The 16,189-nt window shown below is 44.8% G+C and overlaps 1 protein-coding gene across 2 annotated transcripts in view; it reads left to right on the top strand.

The window, feature by feature from the left end:
* Positions 1–16,189, top strand: part of kbtbd12 (kelch repeat and BTB (POZ) domain containing 12) — a 64,654-nt gene that overhangs the window by 36,514 nt on the left and 11,951 nt on the right. For both annotated transcript variants that reach the window (XM_072280248.1, XM_072280247.1), the window contains exons 3-4: positions 737–1,007; positions 4,536–4,686. In XM_072280248.1, coding sequence (XP_072136349.1) covers positions 737–1,007; positions 4,536–4,686 — 422 coding nt within the window. The remainder of the gene's footprint in view (positions 1–736; positions 1,008–4,535; positions 4,687–16,189) is intronic.

Genomic DNA, 16,189 nt, shown 5'->3' with positions numbered 1-16,189 from the left:
GTACATTTATTATCAAAGTATGTATACTGTATACAACCTTGAGATTCGTCTCATTACAGGCAGCCACAAAACAAAGAAACCCAACAGAACCCGTAAAAAAAGAACGACAAACACAATGTATAGAGAAACAAAAAACAAATCAGGCAAACAATAAAAGTAGGCAAAGTCGTGTTTTGAACTGAAATTCATGAAAGTGACTCCACAGCCATGAAGCCAGTTCATCACTGCAGGTGATCTAGAAGGCCTTCCGTTAGGCCTATGTTCAGCGCAGAGACAAGTAAACCTTACGGAGCAGCGGGTTGAACTGTATTTTCATAAGATTAGCTTATATACATAGACTGATTGTATGTACATAAAATGACACTATATGTATAATATAAAATATATTTTAGTATAGTAATTATATATAAATACTACTTATTGGTTTATGCAAAAAGAGGCCAATTGGTGCAATAGAATTCATTATTTTCAGACCGTTCAGAAATCTGATGGTGGAAGGAAAGACGCTGTTCCTGAAGCTATGAGTCCATATCTTCAGGCTCCTGTACCTGCTCCTTAGTACTAATGAGAAGAGGGCATGTCCTAGGTGATCGGAGTCCTTAATGATGGATGCCACCATTTTAAGGCGTCTTCGATGCTGCAGAGGCTGGTACCTATGGTGGAGTAATTAGTCAAGTGAACAGGGTTAACTATTTTAGGAATTACTGTTAACAATCGTCTATTGCACACCATTCAGGTACCATGTTCGTGGAAACCAGTACTGGGAGAAGCTTTGCACTGCTCCCTTCCGAGAGCTCTACAGTGTGGGCACAGTCCAGGGCAATCTGTACCTCATCGGAGGCCAGATGAAGTTGAAGAATAGGTACATGATCACAAACTGCGTGGACAAGTGCATCCTGGAGACAGGCCAGTGGAGGAGCGTTGCACCGTTACCCTTGCCTTTGGCATGTCACGGAACGGTCACCGTGGGCAACCAGATCTATGTGATGGGAGGATGGACACCCCAGGTTAAGTTACTTGCAGAGCTGTGCATGCAAATACACAAGGTGGCGAACCTATGGCACGCGTGCCCAAGTTGGCAGATGCAATCATTTTGCCGGCACACAGCATGCAGTGCTGCCCCTCGATTCCTCAAATAATAATCATTGCTTAACAGGTTGTAATTTTTGAACTAGTTCACTGGATGCTGGAGCCCAAAGCAGTCTATCTTGAGGTTAGAGGACTGTGAATGTGCATGGATGGGCAGGTGATGGGGAGAAATGTTGTTGCTTGTTGTGTTCTGTGTTGTCTCGCTGAGCATCGCAGGCATGCTGTGTAGGCGCCAGAATGTGTGGCGCACTTGCGGGCTGCCCGCAGCACACCCTCAAGTGTGTTGGTTGTTAATGGTAATTACACGTTTCGTGCTGCATTTATTTCAATCTGACCTTGTTGTGCTTTATTAGTAGTAAACCAATGAAGACATGCTTATTTATTTTTTATTATTATTATTTCCTTTTCTTCTATTTAGTGACTATACCTGCAAGAAAATTGTATACGGTGACATATACAGTCCTGTGCAAAAGTTTTAAGCATATATATGTATAGCTAGTGTGCCTAAGACCTTTGCATAGTACTGTAGTAATTTTATGTATTGCTCTGAACTGCTGTCGCAAATAAAGAATTTCATGATGTATGTGAGTGATGATAAACCTGATTCTGATTTGGGTCACCCATGGACTGAGGGTGGGAAGGGAGCAGGGAAGTGCTCCACGTTGACAAATACAGCACTGTGCAAAAGTCTTAGGTATCCTAGCTATTTATGTATACCTAAGACTTTGCACAGTACTGTATGTACATAGAGCATAGACCATTACAGTACAGTACAGGCCCTTTGACTTCTGTCTGTCCACGTGAAGCGTAAATCTGGCAGGAGCAAAGGATGTTGAGAGTGGTGAGGGTGGAGGACCGCAGGAGGGGTGTGGGACAGGTGGCAGAGAAGGGATGCCAGGGGTGGGGGTGGCGCGTGTGCAGACGCATCCAGCCCTGAGACACTAGGCAAGGTCATTTGATTCTAAGGAACTAGTTTATTGATCATTACAGAATGTCTCTATGATGCTTCCCCCACCCTCCCTTCTCCCTTCCCGTTTTCCCAACCATGATTCCCCTCTCCCTGCCCCCTTTCCATTCTCAGTCCGCAGTAGAGACCCATATCAGAGTCAGGTTTATCATCACTCATATGTCATGAAGTCTGTTTTTTTTTTGTGACAGCAGTACAGTGCAATACATAAAATTACTACAGTACTGTACAAAAGTCTTAGGATTCCTAGCTGTGTGTGTGTGTGTGTGTGTGTATGTGTAAGACTTTTGCACTGTACTATATGTACTTTGGTAATAAATTTACTTTAAACTTTGAACTTTGGAAAGCAATAAGACTTATCCTTTTCTTGAAGAGAAATAATTATTGTTACTAATTCATTAATGAATGATAATATCTGTTCAAAATTACCATGACACATGAAAGAATTTTCTTAGAAGGTTATCACCAGTTTAGGCACAGGTTCTTCCCTGCTGTCTGGGAGCTGTCTGGGCCGATATGGATATGCTGAATGTCTTTGCATGCTGTGATTTTACCAGGAGCTATCAATGACCTGCTGAAGGAACTCAGATAGTGAAGGAGCATCTGCCGAGGAGAAAGGGATTGTTGACACGTTGGGTTAAAACCCTGCATCGGGACTGTTAACTGCATCAAGGGTCTCAAATGTTGAGATATCGGAACTGAAAGATGGAGGAAAAGTACAAGTATGAGGAGGAGGAGGGAAGGGTAGAGGAAGAAAGAGTGAAAATAGTAATGTCCTCCATCTGCCTCACCCAGATCCACATATCCCTTTGTAAACCTTAAGACCATAAGACATAGGAGCAGAATTAGGCCATTCAGCCCATCAAATCTGCTTCACCATTCCATCATGGTTGATCTATTTTACTTCTCAACACCATTCTCCTGCCTTCTCCCCATAACCTTTGATGCCCTGACTAATTAAGAACCTATTAAATATACCCAATGACTTGGCCTCCACAGCCAACTGTAGCAGTGAATTCCACGGTTTCATCACCCTCTGGCTAAAGAAATTCATCTTCATTTTTGGTCTAAAGGAACATCCTTGTATTTTGAGACTGTGCCCTCTGGTCATTGATTCTCCCTCTGCAGGGAACTTTCTCTCCATGTCTAGGCCTTTCAATAATCAGTAGATCGCAATGAGATCCACCCTCATCCTTCTAAACTCCAGTGAGTACAGGCCCAGAGCCCTCTACACTCCTCAAATGTTAACCCTTTCACTCCCAGGATAATTCTTGCGAACCTCCTCTGGACTCTCTCTCCAATGCCAGCCCATTCTTTCTTAGATAAGGAGCCCAAAACTGCTCAGTATATAACAAATGTGGTCTGACCACCGCCTTAAAAAGTCCCAGCATTACAGCCTTGCTTTTATATTCTAGTCCTCTCGAAATGAATGCTAACATTGCATTTGCCTTCCTTACCACTGACTCAACCTGCAAGTTAAACTTCAGGAAATACTGCACGAGGTCTCCCAAGTCCCTTTGCACTTCTGCTTTCAGAATTTTCCCAGAAAGTAGTCTAATTCTTTATTTGTCCTTCCAAAGTGCATGACCATACACTCGGCCCCTGCTCTGATGCTCTGTACTATTGATGCTGCTGGAGGTTTTTCATGGCACCTGTACCCACATGGACTTTCGCAGATGACAAACTCAACTTTGAGTTTGGCTTCACCTTTTCCCTCCACCTGTTTACAATGGCCATCCCTACCCTCTATTTTCCACTCAGATGAAGGGCCTTAACCCATAACATCAAATGGCCATTTCCCTCCACTGATTACAAACACAAGAGATTCAGCAGGTCAGACAGCATCTATGGAGGGGAATAAACAGTCGCTGTTTCAGGCTGAGGCCCTTCAACAGGACTGGAAAGAAAGGAATAAAAAGCTAGAATATGAAGTTGAGGAGTGGGAAGAAATTCAAGGTAGCAAGTGATAGGTGAGATCAGGTGAGGGGGAAGTTAGGTGAGTTGGGGAGAGGGTGAAGTAGGATGCTGGGAGGTGATGGGTGAAAGAAGTTAAGGACTGAAAGAGAATGATTCTGATAGGGAAGGTGAGTGGACCATGGGAGAAAGGAAAGGAGGAGGGGCGTCAGGGGGAGGTGAACCACAGGTGAGGAGAAGAGAAGGGGAATGAGGGGAGCCAGAACGGAGAACAGAAGAAAAGAGAAGATGGAGGGGGGAAGAAATAACTAGGAGTTATAGAAATCGGTTCTCATGCCATTAGAATATGAGGTGTTGCTCCTCCAACCTGAGAGTGGCCTTGTAGATATCTCCACAGATGTTGCCTGGCCCACTGAGTTCCTTCCAGCATCTTCTGCATGACACTGATGAGTGTGTTTAGTTATGCTCGCGGGACGGGCGATCCGCGTTGGTTAGCGGTTTGGTGAGCCTTCCTGTGACGCTAGCCCCTTCGGGCTTCCACCTTGCCGTGCTTTCTGCTCTGCAGATGGACCTCCCTGACGATGAACCTGATTGGCTCAGCAACAGAATGTTCCGCTATGACCCAAGGAGGGACAAGTGGACAGAATGCGGACCCATGCGTTTCTCCAAATATCGCTTCAGTACCGCTGTCCTCAATCGGGAGATTTATGTCCTGGGTAAGGAATGGGGCATCGACCAAGCTTTAGCATCCTAGCCAGTGTCACCTTGCCACACCTGCCTTCTAGATCCTCTCAATATCATCATAGAATGGGGGAATGCCCCAGAAAGGGCAATAGAAGGGCGTTCTTTAGAACAGAAATGAGGAAGAATTTCTTTAGCCAGAGCGTGGTGAATCCATTGCCAAATAAACCAAAAGGCAAGTCATTGGGTATATTTAAAGTGAAGATTGGTAGTTCTTGATTAATAAGAGTGTCAAATGTTATGGGGAGAATGGGGTTGAGAGGAAAAAGTAATCAGCCATGATCGAATGGGGGACAGACTCGATGGGCCAAATGGTCTAAATCTGCTCCTGTGACTAGTGGAGTACCGCGGCGATTGGTGTTAAGTCTGTTGTTGCTTGTCATCTATACCAATGATCTGGACGATAAGATGGTAAACTGGATCAGCAAATTTGCAGGTGACACCAAGACTGGAGGCACTGAGATGATGAAATCAAACCCGCATCCACCACAAGCTGTCAGAGCAAGTTGTGGATGCAAGAGAAATTTGGATAGGTACATGGGTGGATGGAGTATAGAGGGCTATGATCTGGGTGCAGGTCAATGGGAATAGGCAGGATAACAGTTTGGCATGGACTAGATGGGCCAAAGGGCCTATTTCTGTGCTGTAGTGCTCTATGACTCTATGTCTTATGGATTTATGGTTCCTCACACAGCATCTGCAGTCTGGATGGTGGAATGTTAGTTTTTCCTAGTTTGTAATTGGGCTGTGGGTGATGATAGACATTCGTGACAGCCATTAAGAGCCAATGAGCCAGAGTAGTGGAGTCACATGTGGACAATGTCCGTTGGACTTACAGTGGCCAATGCACAGAGTACACACTAAAAACAGATGCTCGGCAAAGAGGCCACTCAATCTGTTCTGGGTTTCTTTAGGGCAGAGGAGGCCCTTCAGGGAGTTCCCTTAAACTCTGCTTCACCAGGAGGGACTTTCTGGGTTCCGCATTCATGTCCGCCCTTGACTTCCTCTACTGCCATGATGAGGCAACACTCAGGTTGGAGGAGCAACACCTCATATTCCTTCTGGGTAGCCTGACGGTATGAACGTGGATTTCTCCATCTTCTGGTAATTTTACCCTTCCCCCTCCTCTCTTTTTCCATTTCCCATTCCATCTCCCCTCTCAACACTTCTCCTTACCTCCCCATTTCATCTCCCTCTGGTTCCCTTGCTCCCATGGTCCTCTCCTGTCAGATTTGTTCATCTTCAGCCCTTTGCCTCTTCTACCCATCAGTTCTCAGCTTCTCACATCATCTCCCCTCCTCCACCCAACCACATTCCCCCTCGCCTCTCGCCTGCAACACAAACAAAATGCTGGAGGAACTCAGCAGGCCAGGCAGCGTCTATAGGAAAGAGCAATCAGTTGACATTTCAGGCCAAGACCCTTCTTCAGGCCCAACTACCGCCTGCCAGCTTGATGCTTCATCCCCACCTTTTTATTTTGGCTTCTGCCTTCTCTATTTCCAGTCCTGATGACCTGAAACATCGACTGATTTTTCCTCTCCGTGGACACTGACTGACACTGAGTTCCTCCAGCATTTTAAGACCATAGACCATAAGATACTGAAGCAGAATTAGGCCATTTGGCCCATTGAGTCTGCTCCACCATTTCATCATGGCTGATCCAATTTTCCTCTCAGCTCCAGGCTCCTGCCTTCCCCCTGTATGCATTCATGCCCTGACTGATCAAGAACCTATCAACCTTTGCCTTAAATATACATAAGCATTTGGCCTCCACAGCTGCCTGGCAAAGAATTCCACAGATTCACCACTCTCTGGCTAAAGAATTCCTCCTGATCTCTTGTTCTAAAAAGGTGCCTCTCTATTCTGGTCTTAAACTCTCCCACCATAGGAAACATCCTCTCCGCATGCACTCTATCAAGGCCATTCATCTTTTTCTGTGTGATGCTCAAGATTTCTAGCATCTGCAGGATCTCTTGTGTTTGTTGTTACTAAATCTAATTGGTGTCTAATTGTTACAAGTACCAAGCTACAGTGAAAACCTTGTCTTATATTCAGATCAGTTCATTACAACATTGCACTGAGGTAGTAGAAGGGAAAACAATAACAGAATGCAGAATAGAGTGTTACAGTTAAAGAGAAAGTGCAGTGCAGGTAGATAATAAGGTGCAAGATCATAATGAGGTAGATTGTGAGGGAAAGAGTCCAACTTACCGTACTTGGGAACCATTCAATGGTTTTATAAGCTGTCTTTGTGCTGAGTGGTGATGCTTTCGGGTTATAAAACATAGAGTTTGGCCGTTTGAAACACAGAGTGAAATACATCAACGGTCAACACAGTCCAAGGATGTGGTGGGAGCAACCTTCAGGTGTCACCATGCTTCAGGCGCCAATAGAGCATGCCCACAATTTACTTATCCTAACCCGTACATCTTTGGAATGTGGAAACCAGAGCACCTAGCGGAAACTCACTCAGTCACAGAGAGAACCTATGAATTCTTTACAAACATCGGCAAGAATTGAACCAAATCATTGTCACTGTAAACCAGGGGTCCCCAACCTTTTTTGCACTGCCGACCGGTTTAATATTGACAATATTCTTGCGGACTGGCTGACCCGGTTGGGTGGGGGGTGTTCAAGTAGGGTTAAACTCACCTCAACATGTCTTTTACAATTAGGGTTGCTAACTTTCTCACTCCCAAATAAGGGACAAAAGTAGCAGTCGAATCGCGGGACACTTTACCACAGGAAAGACTACCATGACCATGAAGCCTTGCGCGGGCACCTGTGTGCGCATGTGATGTGCGCACGCGCGTACATGCTGATTTTTTCCCCCACAAATCGGTTTTCCATTCATCTTCCCGACTACACTGTACATACATTATTTCTACTTTATATAGGCTGTGTATTTATCATATCATTCCTGCTTTTACTATATGTTACTGTTGTTTATTTTTGGTTTTATGTGTTATTTGGTATGATTTGGTAGGTTATTTTTTGGGTCTAGGAACGCTCAAAAAATTTTCCCATATAAATTAATGGTAATTGCTTCTTCACTTTGCGCCATTTCGGCACGAAAGGTTTCATAGGAACGGGGGAAATACGGGACAAGGGCGGTCCCGTATGGGACAAACCAATTTAGCCCAATATACGGGATGTCCCGGCAAATACGGGACAGTTGGCAACCCTATGTTCAAGTTCAACAGTGCGCGACAGGAAATGAGGGAAGGTGCAGCTGACTCATATCGTTTCCTCACGGCCCAGTAGCACATGCTTTGCGGCCGGGTACCAGTCTGCGGCCCGGTGGTTGGGGACCGCTGCTGTAAACCATTATCCTAACCAAACTACCATGCTCTTTTGATTCAGGGCTCCCTTCCCCAGTTGGGGCAGATCTAATATTTTAGGGAAGTTCGACATAACTGTTCTGCTAAAGTGTTCTATGCCTCTTCATATATTTATTTATTTACTTATCTATCTGTTTGTTTGTGACATAGTGAGGAGTAGGCCCTTCTGACCCTTCGAGCCATGCTGGCCCAGCAACCCCACAACCCCCCCCCATTAACTCATGGGACAATTTCCAATGACTATTGACCTTCCTGGTACGTCTTTGGACTGTGGGGGGGGAAACCGGAAGACCCAGGGAAAACCCAGGCATTCCATGGGGAGGACGTACAGAGACTCTTTACGGAATGGTGCTGGAATTGAACTCCCAACTCCAGAACGCCCCGTGCTGTAATAATGTGCCAACCACTATGCTACCTTGGCGTCGTGGCGAAGTTGGGAGGTTCTGTAACAATCACATAGGGCATTGGTGAGGCCGGATTTGAAGTACTTTGTTCATTTTTGGTTACTCTGTTATAGGAAGGGTAATACGAGGGGGCATAACTTTAAGGTGATTGGGGAGATGTCGGACACAGACATAGAGAATGTTAGGTGCATTCGCTTAACATATGAACAGAAGAGAGCAGCTGTTCCTGAACCTGGTGGTGTTAGGACTTCAGTACCTCCTGCCTGATGGTAGCTGTGGGAAGATGAGATTCCTGATGATAGATGTGACCTTCCTGACACTCTCAATAGTCGGGAGGGCCATGCCCATGACTCACCCAGGCTGTGACAATGATCGACCGGGCTGCATCCACGACTGCGCAGCCTCTCATACTCCTGTGCTTTAGGAATACCACACAAGGCAATGATGCAACCAGTCAGGATTCAACAGTGCACTTGTAGAAGTGTGTTGCAGTATTTGGTGAAGTGCCAAATCTCTTTAAGGTCCTAAATTGAGGTGCTGATCAGCCTTTATTAACATAGTGCAAGAAAAACAGTGGCCTAATTCAAATTTCAGACGGTTTTTTATTGTTTTGTGACAGCAGACAAAAAGTTCAAAGATTCAAAGTACATTTATTATCAATGTCTGTACGCAGTATACAACCCTGAGATTCATCTTCCCACAGACAGCCACAAAACAAAGAAACACCGTGGAACCTGTTCAAAGAATAAACATTAAGCGTACTCCTCCCCCACATGCAAAAGAAAAACCACCTGCGCAAATGGTAATAAAAAAAAAGCATGGAGCACAGACCAAATCGAAGGTGTTTTAAGGTGCTTGGAAGTAGGTACAGAGGAGATGTCAGGGGTAAATTTTTTTTCTCAGAGAGTGGTGAGTGCGTGGACTGGGCTGCCGGTGACGGTGGTGGAGGCGGATACGATAGGGTCTTTTAAGAGACTCCTGGATAGGTATATGGAGCTCAGAAAAAGAGAGGGCTATGGGTAACCCTAGGTAATTTCTCAGGTAAGGACATGTTCAGCACAGCTTTGTGGACGAAGGGCCCTGTATTGTGCTGTGGGCTTTCTATGTTTCTATCTTTTTATGAAAGAGTCCAGGGATATTTAGTTCAGCTCAGCATTCATTATCTGCATGTCACCCTGATTCAAAATCACACAAAATAGCAATAATAAAACGAATGACCAAAAACCAGAAACACATCTTAACATGAACTACAGAGTTTACAAACCTTGCCCAAGACCTAGGACTTTGGCACCATTATATAAATAGTAAAATAATTTTTTTGTGAAAGAGGAGTAACTAGGTAGTGTTCAGAGATTCATTGTCTGTCTCTGTGAAGAGTAAGAATTTTAGGTTGTATATTGTATACATTCACTGATATTAAATTGAACCATTTGAATTCTGATGGTGAATGGGAAGAAGTTATTTCTAAATCATTGAATGTAGGTCTTCAGGCTCCTGTACCTCCTCCCTGATGGTAGCGATGAGAAGGGGCCGTGTCCCCCATGGTAAGAGTACTTAGGCACCACCTCTTGACGATGTCCTTGATGGTCAGGAGGGTTGTGTCTGAGATGGGGCTGCTGAATCTATAACCAGGCTTTTCAGGATTCAAGATTGTTTATTTTCATGCTTCGGTTGACAAGTGTGAAGGGGAACAAAATGATTTACTTGCTGGTCTAACCTCCTCAGTGAGCTCATATGCAAACTTGGCTTGATAGCAAACTTTGCTAACAGCCATGTAACCCAATGGTGAGAAGGCCACCTTTCATAAACACTATATATCTAGGGCCACACACATCAAAGTTGCTGGTGAATGCAGCAGGCCAGGCAGCATCTCTAGGAAGAGGTACAGTCGACGTTTCGGGCCGAGACCCTTCGTCAGGACTAACATTTAACATCTAACATCTAGGGCCAGTATGATTTGGGGTTCAACCAAACGGGAAAGTTGGGATATTCTGATTAATGGAACCTCGATTGGGCAAACGCCTTGTAAATACTGCCCGTGCACAATTATCGGTCAGCAAGGAATAATAGATCATACACTGCATAAAATTATAAAGAACTATGTAACGCTCAGCTACATTGGGTGTTTATCCAGGGGAAACCCTGTCCGCCGCTCACCTCGTCTCCCGGTTGTGCTGGTTGCTATACAAACGCCACCTGATTCGGCTTCAAACATCAGTCATCAGCCAGCACACAGTGTACGTTTTACCAAATACACTTTATAGATATTACTAAGTCAATGAGATTAATAGAAATTCAATACAAAAAAGGAATGGAAAAGGCGCCAGACTTATCAAAGTTCAATTTCTTCGCGCACACATTGGAGCTCGGGGACCTCTTCGGGACCACTCTGACCCCGTCGACTCGCAGCTGGGGATCACCCATAGTGATCAACCTGAGCTTTCCCCGCACGTCCGTCATCCTCACGGTCTCTCCTCCGACTCCCCGCCAAAACCCCCTGGTTCCCAGCAATATGAGACAGCGTGTCACCCCAAGAAAAAAATAACGTGGACACCCATTGGTTCATTTACTCTGTTATCTGTTATAACCCAAGAAAGCTGCTAGCTGGAGACTTCCTCAGCATGTAACATAACAAAGAAGCTATCTTAATCAACATACGCAGTAACATAAAAGAAGAAACCCCTTACAAGTATATTTACTAATTTCAGCTTTATAAAACAGGTTGTAAGTGAAAGAAAAGAAAAAAATAAAAGGGCCCATTACAGGTAAACCAGTCTAAATGTGCACATGATATTGGAGCTCATATCTTTCAAAAGCTGGGTTTAACTGTTACCGCGGTGCTGAATTCTCATCACCAATCACCGGTAGAGCTTCTTATCTTAGACTCCTTCATCTGGCAAAACACTCCTTGCAATCACATCTTCCCGTCAGATAGAACCCTGGTCTCTCCTGATCTTCTCTGCATCTCCAGCCAAAAGACCACAGACCCCCACCAGCGTCCGTCACAAATCTCTCCGTCTCTCCAGAAATCACATATCTCTCTATAATCTTCTCCCAAATCTGTCATTCTGATTGGCTGACACAACAGTCCTAAGTTGCATATCACAGCCCCTTATCTTTAGCCAAAACCAAAACATTATACCAGCAGGACTTGCCGCTTTTACAAAAAGCTGCTAAATGGAATATCCCACAACATTAGCAGTAGAAATCTTAAACAGGGCATTACACTTGTAAATGAGGGAGAGGAGTGGTGGGGTGGGTTAACGGGTGAAGATGTTGATTTGCCTGATAACTTGGACGAAGTAACTGTTTTAGGTTTTTGTAGTCCTGGTATAGATGTTGCGTAGTCTCTACTCTGACAGGGGTGGGACAAACAGCCCATGAGCAGGGTGGGTGGAATCCTTCATGATTTTGCTGGCTTGCATTAGTAAGTACTTCAACACCGCCTGACATGACAAGAATGTGGGAAGAAAGGAGCATTTGGAAAGGAAGAGGGACAGGGGGACAAAGAGGAAGTCAAAACAAAGATCATGGATACAGTGATGTGTTGGAAGTGAGTTATGAAAAACAGATTACCCATTGAACAATTAGGCCTTTTTGTGAAGTGAAAGCATTCTAACGTGGTGGGGGGGGGATGTACTATAATGAGTATTTAATGAGAAACATATTCTTTCTCTGTAAAGTTCAGGAAGAATGTTAAACTAGACCGCTTCTATCTAACGAGGGGCCTAAATGAGTTTTTGGCTGTTCCCACCATATTAAAGAACGCTGACCTGCAACGGAATCCTCTCGTTTGGAACCCGACCAAATCGATTTCAATTGCCTTGGCATTTAGTGAACAATCAAGGCTTTTTTCTCTTTGATTTCTTTATAAATGTGGTTAAGTCCTGGGAAAAGAAAAGCCCTACCATTGGTTTGAATGCAGTAGAGTGCAGGGGTGGCGTGATAGCGTAACATTATCATAGTGCCCGTGATCCAGATTCAGTTCCCGTTGCTGTCTGTAAGGAGTTTGTGCATTCCACCCCTCCCCCAACCCATGACTGTGTGGGTTTCCTCTGGGTGCTCTGGTTTCCACACCCCAAAGACGTACGGGTCAGGGTTAGTGAGTTGTGGGCATGCTGTGTTGGCAGCAGAACACTTGCGGGCTGCTCTCAGCACATCCTTGGACTGTGTTGGTTGTTTCACTGTATGTTTCGAAGTTTTGGTATACATGTGACACATAAGGCTAATCGCTAATCTTCCAGCCCTGCATTGGTGCTTAACCTCTAAATAAATAACATTAAAAAAAAAACAGAACGAGAAAATGCCTGAGCAGACCCTGTAGGACACAGGGGCAGTGGAGATTTATTTTAATACAATGAGTCACAATATGAACTGTGGTGAAGACAGTGACATGGACCAAATGGTCAAGAGGGTAACCATCTGTTTCTCCTGAGATTTGAAAAAATAAACAAGTCCAGCAACAGGCTACAAATTAAATGATGAAGATTCACTTCAGATGTTACATATTTATTTTCTCAGCTTCTGTATTTGTTAGATGGTGAGGCGGAAATATGCCTCAACTAAAGGAGGTGTAAGGCACTCCTTCCCTCCTCTAGCCTGTGGGTCACCCTTGGGCAAGGTGTAGCACCTGCTTAGACCCCCCCCCCAATTGGGCCACGTCATGGGAGCAGGTGGTGGATGGTTGTATGAGCAGCTGGTGCGTATCACAAGTCCTGGTTATGCGACCACACGTATGTAAAAATAGTTAAATAAATAATACAATAATAAAAATTAAAAAGTGGTGAGATAGCATTCATGGGTTCAAAGTCTATTCAGAAATTGGATGGCAGGTGGAAAGAAGCTGGGCCTGAATCATTGAGTGTGTGTCTTCAGGCTCCTGTACCTCCTCCCTAATGGTAGCAATGAGAAGAGGGCATGTCCAGGGTATTGGGCGTCCTTAATAATGGATGCTGCCTTTTTGAAGCATCGTTTTTTCAACCTTCCCATAACAAATTGACCAAAAATGAATAGAGTATTCCAATCGTGGCCTCACTGACAACCCTGTATGATCACTACATAACTTCCCACCCTCTATATTCAATGCTCTGACTGTTGAAGGCCAGTGTGTCAAGAAGGTGATTCCTGGTTAGTCAGGGCATGAAGGGCTATGGGGAGAAGGCAAGAGATTGGGGCTGAGAAGGAAATGGATCAGCCATGATGAAATGGTGGAGCAGACTCGATGGGCCAAATGGCCAAATTCTGCTCCTACTTCTTATGGTCTTAAGTCGAAAGTTGAGAAAATACACAAAGAGACAATACTTTAGTGGGGCAGTTATGCTGACCTTCTTGAAAACATTATTTCTACCTACTTTTCTTTCAATATTGCACCTGTCTAAGAGACTCTTAAATGTCCCTAATGTAGCTGCCTCTACCATCACCTCTGGCAGGGCGTTCTGCACCCCTATCACGCTCTGTGTAAAACAACCTATCTCTGACATCCCTCCTCACTTTCTCCCAATCACCTTACTATTAGTCCCCATTGTATCAGTCATTTTCACTCTAGGAAATACATTATAAAATGTCATGGACTGATAACAAAAAGCTGTTGTAATCTTGCCTCTACTTCTGGAGGGTGGGAGTTCAGGAAGCTGTTAGGAGCTTAGTTCTGGTTAGGTTATGCTGGGGGTGGGAGGAGGCCTGATAGAAGTTTATCAGATTATGAGAGGCATGGGTACGGTAGACAGTCAGAGCCTTTTCCCCAATAAGTACGTGAGCTCGATTTCAATGTTTAATAGAAATTTAGATAAATACATGGAAGGCAGGGGTATGGGTGGCTATGTTTTGGATGCAGATGACAGGAATTTAACTGGTTAGATAGGCCAAGGAGTCGCCTTCTGTGCAGTAGTTTTCTATGAATCTATGATAAAATTAGAATCGCTGACATATGTCATGAAATTTGTTATTTTATGGCGGCCACACAGTGCAATACATAAAAATTTACCATGTTACGGTAAGAAATATATATTAAAGAAAACAATAGTACAAAAAGAAAGCAAAGTGGTGAGCTGGTGTTCATGGGTTTATGGACCTTTCAGAAATCTGATGGTAGAGGGGAGAAAGCTGTTCCTAAAACATTGAGTGTGTGTCTTCAGGTTCCTGTACCTTCTCCTTGATGGTAGCAATGTGTTGAGGGTTCTTACTGATGGTTTGATGGTTCCATTTAATATCAGAGAATGTATACAGTATACAACCTGAAATTCTCGCTCTTCACAGATGTCCAGGAAACAGAGAAAAAAAAACCCCAAAGAATGAATGACGGAAGATGTCAGAAAACAAAGCCCCCCCCTCCCCTTCCCGCACACAAGCGACAGCAAAGCATTAATGCTCCCTCTCCCCTCAACTTGTTCCAGCAAGAAGTATCAGGCCCCCCCCACCACCCACCATACAAGCAATTCCAAGACCATGATCTAGAGTCTGTCAAAAACTACTGTCCATCCCAACACTTCGACATCTCAACAGGCCCTCTCTCTCTCACTGAGAAGGCAGAGAGAGTCATTGCTCTTGTCACAGCAAGAGGGGAGGCCAACAGCTTGCTGTTTCGATGTTACAGTCTGCAGAGTTGCTTATTCGAATTCTCCCAACTTAAGAATCAGCAGACTCTCCCTCACCATTGAGTCAGAGAGAAAGAGATCGCTCGAGTACAGCCACCCCCGCTATCTTGATGTTTCGATCTCCCAAAATGCTTTAGTTGGTGACATTGGCAAGGAGTCGAGTCGTCCACACGGCTGCACCCTGAAGATGCACATTGTCCAAGCTGTTCTTAGAGATACTGAAGTGCGGGCCACTTGGCAAGCTCCGAAGAGCGAGAATCCACGACCATGAAAAACATAGTTTGAGCGCAGCTGTGGGTTATGAACTCCAATAGGACCCCAGCCACCTTGAAAAGGAAAAAAGAAACACAAGAAGTGAAGATTTAAACTGTTCCGTAGATGAACTTGAAGAGTTGCCCTCGTCCACAAAAACCTCTGGCGATATCTTTTGCTCCTCCCGCTAAGTACCTTCTTAAGGCTGGATGGATGCTACCTTCTTGAAGATGTCCTCAGTGCTGAGGAGGTTGATGCCCAGGATGAAGTTTACAACCCTCTGCAGCTTTTATTTCAATCTGTACATCGGAGTTGGGTGGCAGGGTGGAGGTAAGTCTCAAAGGAGGGGTAAGGCTCTCCTTCCCTCCACAAGCCTGCAGGTCACCCTTGGGCAAGGTGAGCACCTGCTTAGACACAAACCCCCCTTCCCCTGGCTCCAGGGTCATGTGAAACCATGGGAGCAGGTGGTGGATGGCCGTATGAGCAGCTGGTGCATAGCACGTCCTGGTTATGCCACCACTGACACCAGGCAGACAATCTCCTGAGTGTTGATAATGGCTGGGGTCACCCGTTGTGTGAAGATGCTGCCCAGTAGGTCAATGGTAAACCACTTCTGTAGAAAAATTGCCAAGAACATTAATGGCCATGGAAAGACCATGATAGCCCACGTCATACAACACAGCATATAATGTAGGAAAATGGGAGATTCTATACCAGGTTGTGATGCATCCTAGCAATATAGAAATATAAAAATGTGACGTGCTATTGGAGGTGAGAGAGGGAAAGTTTAAAAGAGATGTGTGGGGCAACCTGAAGGGTCTCAAACTGAAATCTCTTTTCACCTGCCTATCATTCCGCCTGGGCATTCCTCCTTATCTTTTTCCTAAG

Source organism: Mobula birostris, chromosome 16 (genome assembly GCF_030028105.1).
Source record: "Mobula birostris isolate sMobBir1 chromosome 16, sMobBir1.hap1, whole genome shotgun sequence".
In the NCBI taxonomy this organism is placed as follows: domain Eukaryota; kingdom Metazoa; phylum Chordata; class Chondrichthyes; order Myliobatiformes; family Myliobatidae; genus Mobula; species Mobula birostris.
This window is presented reverse-complemented; position numbering and strand designations above follow the sequence as displayed.